The sequence below is a fragment of the Nicotiana tomentosiformis genome, chromosome 1, assembly GCF_000390325.3.
Source record: "Nicotiana tomentosiformis chromosome 1, ASM39032v3, whole genome shotgun sequence".
NCBI lineage: Eukaryota > Viridiplantae > Streptophyta > Magnoliopsida > Solanales > Solanaceae > Nicotiana > Nicotiana tomentosiformis.
This window is the reverse complement of record NC_090812.1, coordinates 116,886,015-116,903,951: the sequence shown is the minus strand read 5'-3', so window position 1 is coordinate 116,903,951 and position 17,937 is coordinate 116,886,015. Positions and strand designations below refer to the sequence as shown.

The following is a 17,937-nucleotide window of genomic DNA, read 5'->3' as shown; positions in this document are numbered from 1 at the left end:
AATCTAGCTAAGTTGAGTACTCTTTTAGCATTTAGTTTTTGCTGTAATTTAATATCTTTTTCTGTGTTTGAGCAGGCAACTAAGACTTCGTATACGTTACTGGAATTTGTTGAAGCAATTAGATGGCTGCAAAGGCACCTTGCATAACTTTTATTTTGTGGAGGAGCAGAACTAGAGTTCACAACCAATTCTTGAAGTAATTGGTATGCTTGGAAAGGAACTCTCAGGGAAGAAAGAATTGTTTACAAGGGGAATGCTCTCTATCTCTTCAAGCCTATTTTGCTGGATTCTGGTTCAAATGAATTGAGAAGTTACTGAACAACTGCCTATCGTTTTTCAGTAGCCCAGATGTTCACAATGAAGAGCAAAAGATTTCTATGACAAAGCTCATGATCTAGTATGAGCCTCCAATAGCTTTTTAATCATCCATTTATTGGCTGAAGGAATGATATTTTTTCCCCTGTGAGCCAATTATGTTTGGCTGCTCTTAAAAGGACAGTTGTTTTTAGTTTTGGGGCCTTTTGGCCTAAGCTTCTTCGTTTCTTGGGTCTCAAACTGTGCAGATGTATGAAAAATTGAGCATATAGTTGCCCTACATACTATTAACATTATACAGTTACATTTGTTTCAAGTTGTTTAAAACACAAAGCAAAACTCATGGAAAGCTTTTGCTCACATCTTTCAGATTTAACTTTCAATTGAGTTAAGAACAGAGATAACACACCTTACAAGGCATTTGGATTTTAGCAATGTCTATATCGGAAAAACAATACTACAAGATTCTCAATGATTAACAACAATTCCCAAACTCCCTTCTGCTAATTCAAGGGTCAAGGCGTACAGGCACAAAATGTTCAGTCAACACAGCAGTTTTAGAAACGTTTCAAAATTTGAACCAATGGGTTCTGTCTATTTTCTCAACTCCGATATCCATGTGCTTGGTTCTGAAGATTTTGATTGTCTTCTAACAGACGGTCATATTCTAAAAGTAGATCTGCAGCTTGTTTTTGGAGGGCAGCAACATGAGCTTCTGCAGTTTCCACACGCTTGTCTTTCTCCTCCATCTGCAACTTAACCTTCTTCAATGACTCTGTTAAACTAGAGATTTCTTTCTGCGACTGTTTCATTTCCTCGGCAGCTTTATCTGCCTTCTCCTTAAACTGCAGCTTTTCTTTCTCAAGCCTTTCAAATTCTTTCTTTGACGATCCCGCAGAATTGCGCAATACAATCAGTTTCCGAAGGTAGTGGTGCATACGATCAATTAAGAATCCAAGAAACAGAGAAAACCCTGTGCGATAAATGTCATTCAGGTGCAGATAAATTAGCATAAAAGGAAATGAATAATAACTAAATATGATGCTGAACAATTCAACATTTCAGCGGCATGCTTAAATTTAGCTACCTGAACAATTTACCCATTTATAATGGTTTTTTCTCAGTGGTCGGCAGTAGATTTAAACTTCAGGCTTATCATTGCAAGACCTAAAAGTATGTTTGCAGATTAACTGCTGCCTAGGTGGGATACCAACTCTTATGCTTTCTCCATCTCAAAACATAATATTTCAGAATCAGATCTATATACTACATTAAGCACTTGTAAAAGTAGGCAGGCATATCCTTCATCACGCAATCAGCTGTAAATCTGGATATGTATATATGTAGTGCTGATTGTTTGTGCATTCTTACTCCATAATCATGTCACATCAAATGGAATATACCAAACAGCTTCATGAAAGAACCAAGGAACGACTTGAACAGAGAGTGACTCCAAACATTTCATTTACTAAGATGAACATTTTGAAACAGTGACAGAAACATCAACTGAATATCAACAACAATTGTTGAGAAATGACTCAATGTCAAACGTTTGCTGGACAAACTACTCTCTCCATATCCCAAGATGTTTCAGAAAACTGTTTTCTTACACTTGAATGTTGTTTGACATTAAAAACAATAAAGCTCTTCCAACGGCTGGTATTAAAGCAGCTGCTTTTCTAGACTCACTATCATCCCTAAATTAAGATCAAGAAGCAGGATTACTAGTGCACTGCATGTCAATTGCGTAAAACTTCTTCTGACAGCTAGGAGAAAAGAATTCCTCCCCGCTCTTTCCCCAAAACCACCCCAAAAAAATTAAAAGGGTTAGCTTTTCTATAAACTTTTGCTTCATTTTCTTGTTCCTCATCAAATCTCAAAGATGATTTCCTCATACCTCAATTCTAGAAGCATTTCCTTTCAGACCAGTTGTTAGCTTGTTTACTTTTAGTAGCACAAACAATTCAAATTATGTTCAGTTCCAACAAATTCAAGCTAACTCATCAAAAATGCTTGAGAACAAGCTTCTTCATGCATGGGAATTTGCTAAAAATGAAAACATGAATTAAGAAAATTCAATAATCTACTAGTTAATCTGACCAAACATATGTATATCAATTGAAATGCAAAAATGCAATAGGCAAGGCTTGGTTACATGTGCCTCCTAATTCTCTTCATCCGCATTCAAACCTAAAATATTAGGTTTTAGAGGTATATAATACAAATTGAACACCCTTTGTCGGAAATTTTTTTCACTTCTTTCAAATCAGAGGCAGTATATAATAAATTCTAATGCTTACCCCCCTTGTAAAACAGAATATAATCATCAACAAAAACAACTGAACCAAGAATCTGCACATCATTTGCAATGCCACAATAACATCAAATTCTCTCAAGTAGAGTTGCTTTATTATCAGAAACCAACAACAAATGAACTGAACTCACTATTTGCATTTTATAGAAGAAAAGGTAAGGGTTAGGATCATACCCATGAGAGTAGCCTCTAGCAAGTTGGTTCTCCACAAAACTTGATCCATTGGTGTCATAGTACCAAGCTTAGCTCCCTTGTTCTGAATCTTGATAATACTAATAAAGTTGGAAAATAATATAGCTGCTATTGTACCAGCAATGGTTAAGACAGTACCCTTTCTCATCTTCACCTGATCCAAACACTTCATCACCAGTTCCCTCAGTGGCCCAATCTTCACCATTAGAAGAAATGCCACCATACCCTCCAAACATAGAACCATAAACAACAACTGAATCATCTTTACACTTTCTTTTTTTTAATAAAAAAATCACCTTTTTTTGAAGCTTCAAACTTCCTTTAACTAAAACCCCCACTTTGAAAATTGAAAAGAATTTGGCAACAAAAAAAAAAAAAAACCTTTTATAATAACAAGATTATTCAAAAACAAAACTACAAGTGAAAGATGCCTAATAATATTTTCGAGCCCATTTATAAAGAACTGTAGAAGGAAGAACCAAATCCTATAAAGCTAGTGACTTTAGTAGAAAATGTTAAGGGTTTTGAGCTGCAGATCTATGGAATTATAGTCAGCTAATAGAAAAAAGATTTTTAAGCAAAACCCATTTTAGTTCTACTTTCACCTTTTGCTTTCTCTAAGCAAATGGTGTGTTGGGTTTTTTGGTGATTAGGGGGGGAGGGGGGTTGAGGTCTTCACTTTACTTGGGAAAAGGAATAGTAGCAATGAGAAAGCAAGAAGAAAAAAGGAAGAACAAAGAAAATAAATAGGTGAATTACTAATTTTATTTTGGATTATTTTGAGAAGAGTTTTTTCAAAATTACTTTTCAAAAACGTGTTTTGTGATGAGAAACAATTTGTGTTTGGCTAATTAATTTGAAAAGTACTTTTGAGTAGTAATTAATATTTAGCCAAACTTTTAAAAACTATTTTTAAATATATTTTTCTCAAAAGTGTTTATCAGATAAGTGATTTTTGATAAACTATTTTTTTCTGCTTCTAAATTTTTTTATTTTTTTTAATCTAAAAGTTTGATCAAATAACTTAATTTTTACCCAAACTAAAGTAAAAGCTTTGCCAAACAAGCTATTAGTGTCTCTTTTCGGACATTAGAAGTGGGTTTACGGGAGTTGGAAGGACGATTGCGCTTCGTCTTCATGTGTACTTGTTGCTGAATCTGCCCTCTGTTCTCATTTAAATTGAGTTCTTCTGTACAAATTGCAAATAAGCCCTCGTAATTTTGAACTTTGCTTGTAGACCCCCCACTTATTTTGACTGGTTATTATTATTATTATTATTATTGTTATTGTTATTGTTATTGTTGTTGTTGTTGTAATTGACTGGTTTGGATTTTAAAGATTAAATTTTTGAATAAATGTTTACAATAAAAATCAGAATTAAAAGGTAGAGCTATTATTGAAGTATTTAAAACCTAATATGAAATAATATGAATTAATTATTTTCTTATTATAGCAGTCACATAAGGTCAGCTATTTGATAGAAAACTCTTAAATTTGCCTAGAAATTATATGAGAAGTTGAGAACGTAGGAATATGTGATGGATTTAGAAAATCTCTATTTTAGCTAAATTGAGTGACGGATTTAAATTTCCTAATGTGTAGTAAAAAATAAATGATTGAATGGCGCGACGAAACATGCCAAAATTAAACATAACAAATTCATGTAACCAAGCGTAATTATTTTAGAACTGAGGCAAATTGTTATTGTTGTTGTGTTAGCTTTTTATAGGAAACATATTTCCTCTAAGGAAATGGGAAGGTTTTTTGGATGCAAAAGAATAAATGCCAAGTTTTTCTTTTCTCGAGTAGGGTGTAAAAGTAAACTACATGAATTATTAGATAGCAGAATATATTAAGTAACTCATTAGATGAAACCTAGCTTGAATAAAAGCAATGGCTCAGGGACTGTTGAGTTATAGAGCCAACCAAAACCTACTAGGCATGGACTGAACCAGGTTGAATAAATGAAAGCAGCACTAGTAGTATATGCTTAAGGTAATATAAGAAAGAACAAAAGTACGTAGACTTACTCCAAAACTTGAGGAATTATTTGAGTTAACTCGTGTTGTTTGTTGATATTACTTCTTTAACTAGGAAAGTTAAAAAAAAATGGTCTATTGTTAAGTCACTCTCACAGTCACATCAAGTAGATAAAAAAAAAATCACCAGCGAAAGACATTCTTATTATTAGTATCAACCAATATGGATCCATACGTTTACTTTGCAGGGTAGTTATACCTATAAATAATTATAAGGTACAAGAGAAACACAAGACATAATACCACATGAAATTCGAAGAGCATTTTCCACTACCTCTTTCATTTGTTCTTCCAAATTAAATTACTCATATTCACGATTGAGAATGTAATTTGGTGATCAATGAAGTGAGGTAATAATCATAGAATTTCAAGTTTAAATTTTAGTGGAGGCAAAATTAATTATTCACATCTAACTAATACGGAAGAAATCAGTATTTGAGGAGTTGTAATAGTCAAGTTCTTCCATCTTCCCCTTTTATTAAGGAATTCGATTAGGAAACTAAGACTTCTAAGTCCAATGACATTTGAAATGTATGTTTTTCTTTTTGGTGTGTTTTGGTACAAAGGAAAAAGTTTTTCACAAAAAATTATTCCTAAAAAATATTTTTCTTGAAAACAAATGGTTTTCTTACTTATTTTCTGATGTTCGGTTAGTAAGCAGAAAATATTGTCCAATGAATATTTATATATAATCTAGGCAAAAATATAGGGGATATGGCAGGGGGGATTCCTTACCCCGAGCCCGACTCCCGAGCCTGACCCACAACTCCAACCACCGACACCTAAGCCTGACCCCAACCCCATCTCTAACCTTGACCCCAAACTCGAACTCCGACCTTAGACCCAACCTTAGACACGACCTCCAAGCCTCGACCCTCGAGCTCGAGTCCCGACCTCGAGGCTCGAAACTAGAGCCTCGACCTCGACCTCGAGTCTTGAGACCTGAACCTGACTTGAACCACAACCCCACCCGAAGATCTGACACTCAATCCCGACCTCGACTTTGACACAACATCTTACCCTCGACCAGACATGACCCCAAACCCCGACTTGACCTCGACTTTGACACAACATCTGACCCTCGACCAGACATGATCCCAACCCTGACTTGACCTCGACCTAACACTTAACCCTCAGTCCTCAACCCCGGAGCAGAGCTCAAACCTGATCCCGGCCTTAACTCCTAAGCTCAGCCCTCGAATCCCGACCCTCACCCCGATCCCTAAGCCTCAACCCTAACTCCAACCTTGATACTCGACACCTAACTCAGACCCTAACCCGACCCCGAAACCTGACACTCGACTGAAACCCCAACTCATTCCCTGATCTCAACCCTGACCCAAACTCTTGAATTGAGATCATAACGATCAGGGGTTGATTGTAGAGGTCGAGGATTAGGGTCAAAGGTAGGGTGTCTGAAGCTGAGGCAGGTAGGGGGTGGGCGAAGGGGTGGGTGGAGGTACCGAGGTGAAGGGTGGATATGGTGGTGTTAGGGGCAAGAGGTGCCGAGAGCGTGGGAGGTTGGTGCGAGATTTCAGGGTCCGATACCAGAGGGACTAAGGGTTGAGGTGTTGGGGCGGCTAGGCGAGGTGTCGTTATAGTTAGGCAGGCGGTAAGGGAATGTCAATGGCGAGGCGCAGGGGTGGGGAGGTTGGGCTAGGGGTGTGTGTGGGCTAGGTGCTCGGGGTTGGGGGTCGAGCGGGTAAGTTAGGGAGGTTTGGAGTGGCAAAGGTGTATTGGTGGGGTAGGGATGGGGTGAGGATGATTAAAAGAGAATTTTAGATAAAAACAATTCTCCTCCTTACATGGAAGTGATCATTTTCCTTAAATTGAAGGAAATTGAGTTCACAGGAAAAATATATTTTCAATTAAAAAATTAGAAGAAAAAAATTTTAGAAAATATTTTTCTCCGTACCAACACACTCTTTATGTCAAAAGTTGTAAGTAATACTGTACCATATTATGTTAGTGTATGTGATGGATTTTAGGCTTTAACAAATAAGATTAAAAGTTAATTAAATTCTCTTCCCTCAGCTTATATGTGATTGTAATTAATTTTGTCTTAATTTACTTGGAGATTGTGAGATGCCCAAATAGCATGACATGTTTACTATTCCCTTTGTCCCATTTTAATATTCACTTAGGCTTTTTCATGCCCCTTAAGAAAAATAACAAATACAAGGTGTAATTTATTAAGTTTTACCCTTATTAAATACTTTTTGAGAATTGAGTAGCATTAAAAAGAACTATTATTTTTTAATATTAAGGATATAGTTGAAAACAATTAATAAATTTAGTCTTGAATTCTCATTTTTGAAGTATTATTTTGGGATAAACTTTTTTATGATAAAGTGACGGTTAAAATGGGACGGAAGGAGTAGTTCATACATATGAGATATCAAGTTTCTTTATCAGTGTAATCATTGGTAAAGCGAGAAATTTCTATAGTTGGTAAAAACATGTAACAAAATTGAAGTTTTTGAAAAAGTTAGTCACGTTAAAATTGATTTTATATTACTCCTATAGGAGGATTAAAATAATTCAAAGTGAAAATTGAAAATACACTTTCTCGTAATGAACTTCTACGAATACCAAAACGACTGAGTCTTAGTGGTCAAGTAAAACTGTATGATTTGTTGTTTTGAAAAGGTTCTATGAGTATAAAATATTCCAAAAAAATTTAAGAACTAACCTAGTCGAAGAAAAAGTACAAACAAATAGGTTTCTTAAAAAGTGTTAGCTTTTTCTCCAGTGAGAAAATCAGCGTAGCTAACCCAGTTGGAGTAATTTGACAATCTCTAATCTCTATACATGATGTGGTGGCAAATGCTAATTATTGTCTTAAAACCTTCAAAACTAGAATACATTAGGCCAAGTTCCAACTAGTAACAAGGTTTGGTTTTTGAAAACAGACTCTATTGTCTCCGGTATTGATACAATATAGTTTCCGATAATTAAACAATTACACAAATATTCTCCTATAACATTTTCTCAAAGAGATGTTGGAGGTCATATCATGGCCTCTTCGGCTCAAATTGGAAAATTCATGACATGTGTTTACCCGTAAGACGGTACAATTGAATTTGTAATATAATTTATAGTCACGTGGATTAAATTGATCTGAGTAAATAAAATAATGAAGAACAGAAACGAATAAAATAAAAATAATTGAAGAAAAGACAAGTTTGGGCCGTGAATTGAACTTCTCTCGAAACAAGAGCAATGTTGAAAACTTTGTATAAGAAAGGTAAGATTTTACGGAATAAGAGTTACTCTTAGCCTTTTTTCAGATAAGTTCATTTTCTATGAGTACAAATTTCTCTATTTATAGCTAAATTAGGGGAGACAAGATCCCCAAATCAAGCTCCTCTTTAAGATGAATAAAGATCCTTCTTGATAACTATATAACAGTTGAATGTAAATATGATTCTCTGTAATGACTGCTCCTTTAATGCTATCTTCTTCAACCGGTACCTTGCTTTCAAATTTTCCTCTTCGATTTTGATGTCTTCGGAGCTCATATAATACCGGTCACATGCTTGTACCCGGTGTCAGCTATTTGCTAAGTCATCTCCTACCCGTCTTTACTGCCACTCGACGAACGTCTACCTGTCACTTGCTAATTTTACCCCATACAAATAGTCCCTCTACTTTTCGGTGACTCAACTTGATATGACTGGAAAGTAGATAAAACTTTCTCTTTTCTTGACGAGAAAGTTCTTGAACGGTTTCTGACACTTGAAAGGATGCATGTCTCTTTGCATTTAATGAGCCGAACACGTGTTGTCCTGTGATTCGACAAGTATTTTTGCCAGTTACCTAGGTAATGATAAGCTTGCATTGTGCCGCCTATAAACTTCTTCCCCTTTCAGTCTTTCACCACATTCGTCTTTTACTTTTACAACTTTCTTCTCCGAGTCTTCTTAAAGTTTTTCTACAACTTCCCTTTTCTCAGCAACATTTACAAATTCATACTTCCCATCACTATGTTTTTTGTTATTTCTTCTTCCAGTTACACATGGACTTGCATCGGCAGCGGCCCATCCAACAAGAACAAGTCTAAGAAACCCGACGCTGATCCTCCCTCTACAACCACCATCACCCCTTCTTAGTTGTCTTGCGAAAAGGATCTCCATGTTCAAAAGGAATCTCTTGACCCCGATAACAACAGAAACAGAGCTATTGGTGAATATCCATCTTCTATTAGCCCACCCAGTATTTCTGTTGTAAAAGAAGACTGTGGCTGGAAGAATATTAAGGTTTTAGCCCCTCGTGAAGTGGAGAGTTTTACATTTAGCAAGCCAGTGTACATTTATGTTTACAGGTACCCTTTTACTTTAGGACATGGCAAGGAAATAGACCCAATCATCTTGGAGTTTTGCCAGAACTACCAAGTTTGTTTGGCTCAAGTGGGGCTGGCAATATGGCGCACGGTGGCTTGCCTCCGATACCTATATTCTTGAGCTTAGGAAAACCTTGCTCTTGCACATATGATCAACTTTTATGCCCCTAAAATTTTCCGTGGATGCGCGATCAAACTCAGCAAATGCAGTCACCATGCCATCGTTACCAATGTTGATGACGACAACGACATGGTTGGATGGAGAGATTCATTGTTGTCGCTCCCGGGGTCATTTTACCAGTGTCAATATCTCCTATTCCCGAATCTTTGAACTACACTCGTAAGCTTTCTTAAAATCCCTCTTTTACTGTGTTAAAGGAATTTTCCCTCTTTACTAAACTTTCTTTCCACTTATTTCAACGAACCCTTGAGTTTATCCAACAGTTGAGAACCTAACTTAATGGGTTTGGAAAATTCTAGATACTTCCACATCGAATTTCCGTTTGTGGAAGGAAATTTCAAGTAGGTTCAACTAGAAGGAAAAGAACCATGGTGAGAAAAACTTCCCCTTTCCTTTCTTAACTTTTTTCTCTATACAATAGAAATTTTTTGACTTTTTACAACAGCATGTTAGGCCTCCTGAAGGGATCTTCCGTCTGTCCCACCGTCGTGATTTCACATGACCCAAAGGTGGCACAACAACGAATTCAAGAATCACTTGACCATAAAAGGGCTCGTGATGCCGCTCTTGCTTCTGGGGAAGCCGCATCTTCTCAGAGTCCCCAACCCAAGGGAAAAAGCCGAAAAGAAGACATACTTCTAAGGTTGAGGCTAAGGAGAAGCCCCCAGTCACTGAAGATATCCCGGAAGGACTGCCACAGTGGTCTTTGATGAAGATAAAATCGAGGACGATAATGAAACGGTTTCTCATCAGAGAAGAAGAAAAAAGATGCAACAGAGATTTCTATCCTTCAGACTTTGCTGAAAAAGTTAATCACGTTAAAATTGATTTTATATTACTCTTATAGGAGGATTAAAATAATTCAAAGTGAAAATTAAAAATACACTTTCTCGTAATGAACTTCTACGAATACCAAAACGACTGAGTCTTAGTGGTCAAGTAAAACTGTATGATTTGTTGTTTTGAAAAGGTTCTATGAGAATAAAGTATTCCAAAAAAATTTAAGAACTAACCTAGTCGAAGAAAAAGTACAAACAAATAGGTTTCTTAAAAAATATTAGCTTTTCTCCGGTGAGAAAATCAGCGTAGCTAACCCAGTTGGAGTAATTTGACAATCTCTAATCTCTATACATGATGTGATGGCAAATACTAATTATTGTCTTAAAACCTTCATAACTAGAATACATTAGGCCAAGTTCCAACTAGTAACAAGGTTTGGTTTTTGAAAACAGACTTTATCGCTCCGGTATTGATACAATATAGTTTCTGATAATTAAAAAATTACACAAATATTCTCCTATAACATTTTCTCAAAGAGATGTTGGAGGTCATATCATGGCCACTGTGGCTCAAATTGAAAAATTCATGGCATGTGTTTACCCGTAAAATGATATAGTTAAATTTATAATATAGTTTATAGTCACGTGGATTAAATTCATCTGAGTAAATAAAATAATGAAGAACAGAAATGAATAAAATAAGAATAATTGAAGAAAAGACAAGTTTGGGCCGTGAATTGAACTTCTCCGAAAACAAGAGCAATGTTGAAAACTTTGAATAAGAAAGGTAATATTTTACAGAATAAGAGAGTAATCTTTGCCTTTTTTCAGATAAGTTCATTTTCTATGAGTACAAATTTCTCTATTTATAGCTAAATTAGGGGAGACAAGATCCCCAAATCAAGCTCCTCTTTAAGATGAATAAAGATCCCTCTTGATAACTACATAACGGTTGAATGTAAATATGATTATCTGTAACGACTGCTCCTTTAATGCTGTCTTCTTCAACCGGTACCTTGCTTTCAAATTTTCCTCTTCGATTTTGATGTCTCTGGAGCTCATATAATACGGGTCACATGCTTGTACCCGGTATCAGCTATTTGCTAAGTCATCTCCTACCCGTCTTTACTGCCACGTACGAACTCGACGAACGTCTACCTGTCACTTGTTAATTTTACCCCATACAGATAGTCCCTCTACTTTTCGGTGACTCAACTTGATATGACTTGAAAGTAGATAAAACCTTCTCTTTTCTTGGCGGGAAAGTTCTTGAACGGTTTCTGACGCTTGAAAGGATGCATGTCTCTTTGCATCTAATGAGCCGAACACGTGTTGTCCTGTGATTCGACAAGTATTTTCGCTAGTTACCTAGTTAATGATAAGCTTGCATTGTGCTCTTTTACTTTTACAACTTTCTTCTCTAAGTCTTCTTAATGTTTTTCTGCGACTCCCTTTTTCTTAGCAAAATTTACAAATTCGTACTTCCCATCACTATGTTTTCTGCTATTTCTTCTTCCAGTTACAAAGGGACTTGCATCGGCAGTGGCCCATCCAACAAGGACAAGTCTAAGAAACCCGATGTTGATCCTCCCTCTACAACCACCACCATCCCTTCTTAGTTGTCTTGCGGAAAGGATCTCCATGTTCAAAAGGAATCTTCTTACCCCGATAATAACAGAAATAGAGCTATTGGTGAATATCTCTTTTCTATTCGCCCACTCAGTATTTCTATTGTAAAATAGGATTGTAGCTGGAAGAATATTGAGGTTATAGCCTCTCGTGAAGTGGGGAGTTTTACATTTAGCAAGCCAGTGTACATTTATGTTTACAGGTACCATTTTACTTTAGGACTTGGCAAGTAAATAGACCCAATCATTTTGGAGTTTTATCGGAACTACCAAGTTTGTTTGGCTCAAGTGGGGCTGGCAATATGGTGAACAATGGCTTGCCTCCGATACCTATATTCTCGATCTTAAGAAAACCTTACTCTTGCACATATGATCAACTTTTATGCCCCTAAAATTTTCCGTGGATGCGTGATCAAACTCAAAAAACGCAGTCAGCATGCCATCATTACCAGTGTTGATGACGACAACAATATGGTTGGATGGAGAGGTTCGTTGTTGTCGCTCCCGGGGTCATTTTACCGGTGTCAATATCTCCTATTCCCGAATCTTGAAACTACATTCGTAAGTTTTCTTAAAATCCCTCTTTTACTGTGTTAAAGGAATTTCCCCTCTTTACTAAACTTTCTTTCCTCTTATTTCAGCGACCCCTTGAGTTCCTCCAATAGTTGAGAACCTAACTCAATGGGTTTAGAAAATTCTAGATACTTCCACATCGAATTTTCGTTTGTGGAAGGAAATTTCAAGCAGGTTCAACTGGAAGGAAAAGAACCATGGTGAGAAAAACTTCTCCTTTCCTTTCTTAACTTTCATCTCTATACCATAGATAATTTTTGACTTTTTATAATAGCATAATAGGCCTCCTGAATGGATCTTCTGTCTATCCCACCCTCGTGATTTCATATGACCCAAAGGTGGCACAACAACGAATTCATGAATCCCTTGACCAAAAAAAGGCTCGTGATGCCACTCTTGCTTCTTGGGAAGCCGCATCTTTTCAGAGTCCCCAACCCAAGGGGAAAAGCCGAAAAGAAGACATATCTCTAAGGTTGAGGCTAAGGAGAAGCCCCCAGTCACCGAAGAGATCTCGGAAGGACCACCACAGTGGTCTTTGATGAAGATAAAATCAAAGACGATGATAAAAACGATTTCTCATCAGAGAAGGGAAAAAAATGAATTCCCATAGCTCAACCGGAGGACATAGAAGAACTCTTTCAAGCATTCAATTTAGTTGAAAATGCTGAATCCCGCTTCCGAGTTCAGGTTGTCGCCTTCGGTCAGAAGGGTTCCGCTTCTGATGCTCCTTCAACTTCTATTCCATCACCAACTTCTGCCTAACCACCGGTCCCATTTGAACAAGAGGAAGATGTGTGTTCCCCATGATCACCCTATCAAGAGAACATAGAAAATGCCTTCCCGACATCCATCAAGAACCCTAATGGTAAACGCAGCATTACCCTTTCGATTTTAGATGAATTTTGCTTTCCAAGACGGTGGAGGTAGCCAACTACTTGAAGCCTTTGGCTTCGGATAACGACTTAAGGTAAATGAATGATCTTTTTGTTAAATGTCTGATTAATAACTGCATGCATCTTGCTGCTCAGGTACACTTCATCCTTCTTTCCTTCCTTTACATTTGATAAACACTACCTTTGATAACTTCAAATTTTGTCTTTACAGGCTAACCTCCTTGTCTCATAAGGCTTATAGAAGATTATCTTGGATAAAGTATCACTTAAGGCTTAGCAGGATCAACTTGTTGTTGAACGAGATCAACTTGCTGAGCGCCTCCCAGCTCTAGAGCAAGGGTTGCTCACATGGGCGAACGCGAAGCCCGATTGGAGCAAACTGAGCAAGAAAAGATGGCTCATAGTCAAGAGGCCACTCAGTTGCATGCTGAGCTGCTGAATTGAAGATCAAGTGGGCAGAGCTGCAGGATGCCGTAACTTTAGTAGCCGAACGCGAGTCTACTTCCATGAAAAGAATCGACAACCTGGAAGCGAACTTACGTTCTAAAACCGAGAAAGCTACTGCATCCAAAGAGAAGAGGGAGAGAATGGAAGAAAGGATCAAAAGGGTCATGGAGAAAAACCGCTAACATGCAAAGACTAATACTAACCTTTCCAGGACCTATGACATCTTGAAGGTTGATAATGTGCAGTTGCAGTAGAAAATCCAAATACTCCAAGCCAAACTTAGAGATTAAGAAGATTCTTTCTTGCTTGAGAAAACTCATGCAGTTTATCACATGAGGAGGAAAACTCTAGGAGATACCAAAGAAGGCATTGCAAATATAGATGACTGCATCAATGAAGCCCTCGCCTTAGAGAAAACTGCCTTCGAGAACATTTCCTGCCCAACCCACTGCTTCAAGCTCCTCGAGCACTTGCTCTGAGTCCTCGAAAACTGAGGAAGAAGTTGAAGATGATGAAGAAGATAAGGACGTATGCAAAAGTTTCACCGGCTGATGTACCAGTTGAGCCTGACGTTGGCACTTATCATATTTTTGTACAAATGCCTTTTGCATCTTGTTTCATTCGGTGCCAACTGTAACCAACTCTCATCAATTTGAGCACTTATGAATCTGCATCGCAGTGATTGACACAAACTCCTTCGTGAACTTCCCTCATCACATAATCAGCTTTTGATGGTCCTAAACACCAAGCCAACGGACCCTGAAAAGACCTTCAGTATAATTGTCCATCTAGAAGACAATATCGAGCAGCTTTTGTTTGTAATGCCTGGGAGGCTTTTGAATCATCTGGAAGTTTTCCATGCCTTAAATACTCAATGGACTCATTTCTCCAATCCCAAAATAGGTTTGTTGAGTTCACTTCGCAATAGCCATCTACGTCTAGGACCGAATGTAACAGCTGAACAACTGCACCAGAATCAGCTCCTTTTATTTTTGTGGATGAACCTAAGTTAGCCAACATATCCGCTTCTATATTCTCTTCTCTTGGAATATGGATCACTGACCACTCCCTCAACCGGGAAAGTAAAATTTGAACTTTATTCAAATACGACTGCATGCGCTCTTCTTTGGTATCAAAGATAACATATATATGAGGACTTCTCCTGAAGCAGTGATTAGTACTACCAGAACCTTTTATGTTAGAGGCACCGTCCATAAATAAGGTCCATACACCAGAAGTAGTTTCTGATACCAGAACTACTTGCAGATAAATGCATTATTTCCGGACTAAAATCAGCCACAAAGTCAGCCAAAACTTGTGACTTAATCGTAGACTGTGGTTTATACTCAATATCAAGTTCACTAATTTCAACTGCCCATTTAACCAATAAACCCTATAATTAAGGTTTATGAAGGATGTTCCTCAGGGTAAAAGTCATCCCAAACGGCTATTGGGTGACACTAAAAGTAGGATCTAAGCTTTCAAAAGGCGACTACGAGAGCTAGAGCCAACTTTTCCATGTGCGGATATCATGTTTTTGCACCTGATAGTATTTTACTAAGATAATATACAGGAAATTGTGTACCTTCTTCCTCCCGGGCTAGAACTGCACTCACCACAACTTTCGATACCGCTAAATAGATTAACAATTATTCTCCCTCCTTTGGTTTAGACATTAAAGTAGAACTCGACAAATACCTCTTCAAGTCTCTCAACGCTTGCTGGCACTCTAGAGTTCACAAGAAATCATTCTTATTCATTAAAAGTGAAAAGAAATGGTGACATTTCTCTGACGACCTTGATATGAATCTGCTAAGGGCCGCCAACCTGTCGGTCAATCTTTACACCTTCTTTTCACTTTTCAGTTGGTCATGGATATCTTCTATGGCCTAAATCTTGTCAGTATTTACTTCAATTCCTCTTTGAGAAACCAAGAGTACAAGAAATTTCCCGGACCGAACTCCAAAAGTGCACTTCTACGGATTGAGCTTTATTTTGTACTTCCTCAATATCTCAAATATTTCTTGAAGATGGGTCAAATGATCCCCTGCTCTAAGAGACTTAACTGTCACGACCCAATTTTTCCTCCGTTAGGTATCGTGATGGCACCTAGTCTTAGGGACTAGGTAAGCCTAACATTTACTGAGTAATAACAATAACAAAGGAAATCTAACAGTCTCGATATAGAAATCTTTACAAAATTTATAATTTCCCAAAATCGGTAGTACAAGTCATAAACTCTACAGAGTTTGCTATCACTTCTAAATACAACTGTTCAGAAGTAAGTAAAAACGGTGTAAATACAAAATAGGAAGGCGACTCCGAAGCCTGCGAACGTAGCGACAAGTTTACCTTGAGTCTCCTCAGCAAGGATCCGCACAGCTACTAACGATCGATACCTGGATCTGTATAAAAATGTGCAGAAGAGTAGCAAGAGCACACCACAGCGGTGCCCAGTAAGTATCAAGACTAACCTCAGTGAAGTAGTGACGAGGACTAGTCAAGACACCCACTGGTCTAATGAACTGAACAAGTATAAGTATAGGGATGGCAGAATATGACATCTATCTAAGGACCACATGATATGGCTAACGACATAACAACTGCAATAAGGAAGGAAAAACAGCAAGTAACAGCGGAACACCAGAATAAGACACAGAAGAATGAACGAAAACACAACCCAAATCCGAAAATCACAATACAGTAAAGGCAAGTAGTAACTCAGCAACTGTAATAGATTTCACATCAGGACTTAGCCAACAAACCCCAATAAATTAGTCAAATCCTTCAAGTGTAAACTTTCACCCGTACGTTTTTAAATTGAGGTCTTTAGAATATAATTCTTTCCAATAAGAAATTTATTTTTTTGAAGTATTCTTCCTTCAAAATAGCTATCTTTCAAATATAGTTCTTTCAAGATAAAAACCTTTCAAATATAAACTTTTCCAGTAATATCTTTCGAGTATAAGTCACCCCGTGACACCTAAGCATGGAAGATTAGCAGCTCCAAACACAGATATAACCACAGGGGAATCTACCGGGATACCGTCTCGTAGTCCCGAATTAAATATGCAAGACAGGGGGATCTCCCGAAATACGTCTGTAGTCCCAATTTAAATATGCAGTGCTGGGAGATCTCCCGGAATACGTCTGTAGTCCCAATTTAAATATGCAACGCAAACAACAGAGATAACAACTATAACACTACAGAAATCTCGTACATCACCACAACAGGTACAAAAGCAACAATGACAAAGATGCAAGGTACAACGAGCAAATCAACTCAAGAACTTAAATCACAAGAATGGTAGAACTCATTCACAAGTAAATAACCACAGTGAAGAATTCTAGGCACAAGGAGAACAACTTAACAAGGGAAAACAAAACAAAATATAGCAACGATTCCACAATATTCAAGTCAACGATAAGAAGCCAACACGAGTCAAATAGTTCCAAATAATGGCAAGTCAACTAAGATATAGGTTATCTAAATTCCTTTTGAGGTTGAGCAATTACGAGGAATATTCAACAATTCAAGTAAGGATAAGCAATGGAAGATAATCATAACTCCAATTAAGACTAAACAATTATAGGATGAGAAAATAATGCTTTCAATTAAAGATAAGCAGTTATGAAAAATATAACACGACGATAGAAGAGGTAAAATCTTTGGTTACGTCGAATAAGGGTCCAATAAGCAGTAAGAGTGAATCCCAAAGCAATGATCTCTAATCAAAGCATGTAAAGGTGAAACTAGCAAATAGAAATTCAAGCGTATCAAGAACAACATCATACACGGTGAATATAAGGACATAAGAACCCTAAAAGGCCAACTTTCCACAAATAAGTATGAGCACGTACTCGCCACCTCGCGTACACAGGTTACAATCAGCCTAGATGACTCAAATCCTAAGGGGTAGTTCCCCCACACAAAGTTAGGCAAGATACTTACCTCGAGTCAAGCTCAATCAATCCGTAAGAATGCCCTTTCCACGAATATCCAGCACTGAATGGCCCAAATCTAGCCAAAAGCAATTACATATCATAATTACAATAATAATAGACTCATCTAATTAAGGAAATCAACATTTCAACGAAAATTTCGAAATTAACTCAAATTTGCCCGTAGGGCCCACGTCTCGGAACCCGATAAAAGTTACAAAATATGAATGCCCATTCCGATAAGAGTTCAACCATACTAATTTTATTCAATTCCGATAACAACTCGACCTCC

At 37.4% G+C, this 17,937-nt stretch overlaps 1 protein-coding gene across 1 annotated transcript; it reads right to left on the bottom strand.

The window, feature by feature from the left end:
- Positions 1–679: 679 nt before the first annotated feature.
- LOC104104089 (uncharacterized) lies at positions 680–3,528 on the bottom strand. Its single transcript, XM_009612086.4, has 2 exons — positions 2,804–3,528; positions 680–1,288 (listed from the first exon to the last, which is right to left on the bottom strand). Exons 1-2 carry the CDS (start codon positions 3,081–3,083, stop codon positions 918–920), a joined length of 651 nt encoding a protein of 216 aa, XP_009610381.1. The 5' UTR covers positions 3,084–3,528; the 3' UTR covers positions 680–917.
- Between the last annotated feature and the right edge of the window lie 14,409 nt (positions 3,529–17,937).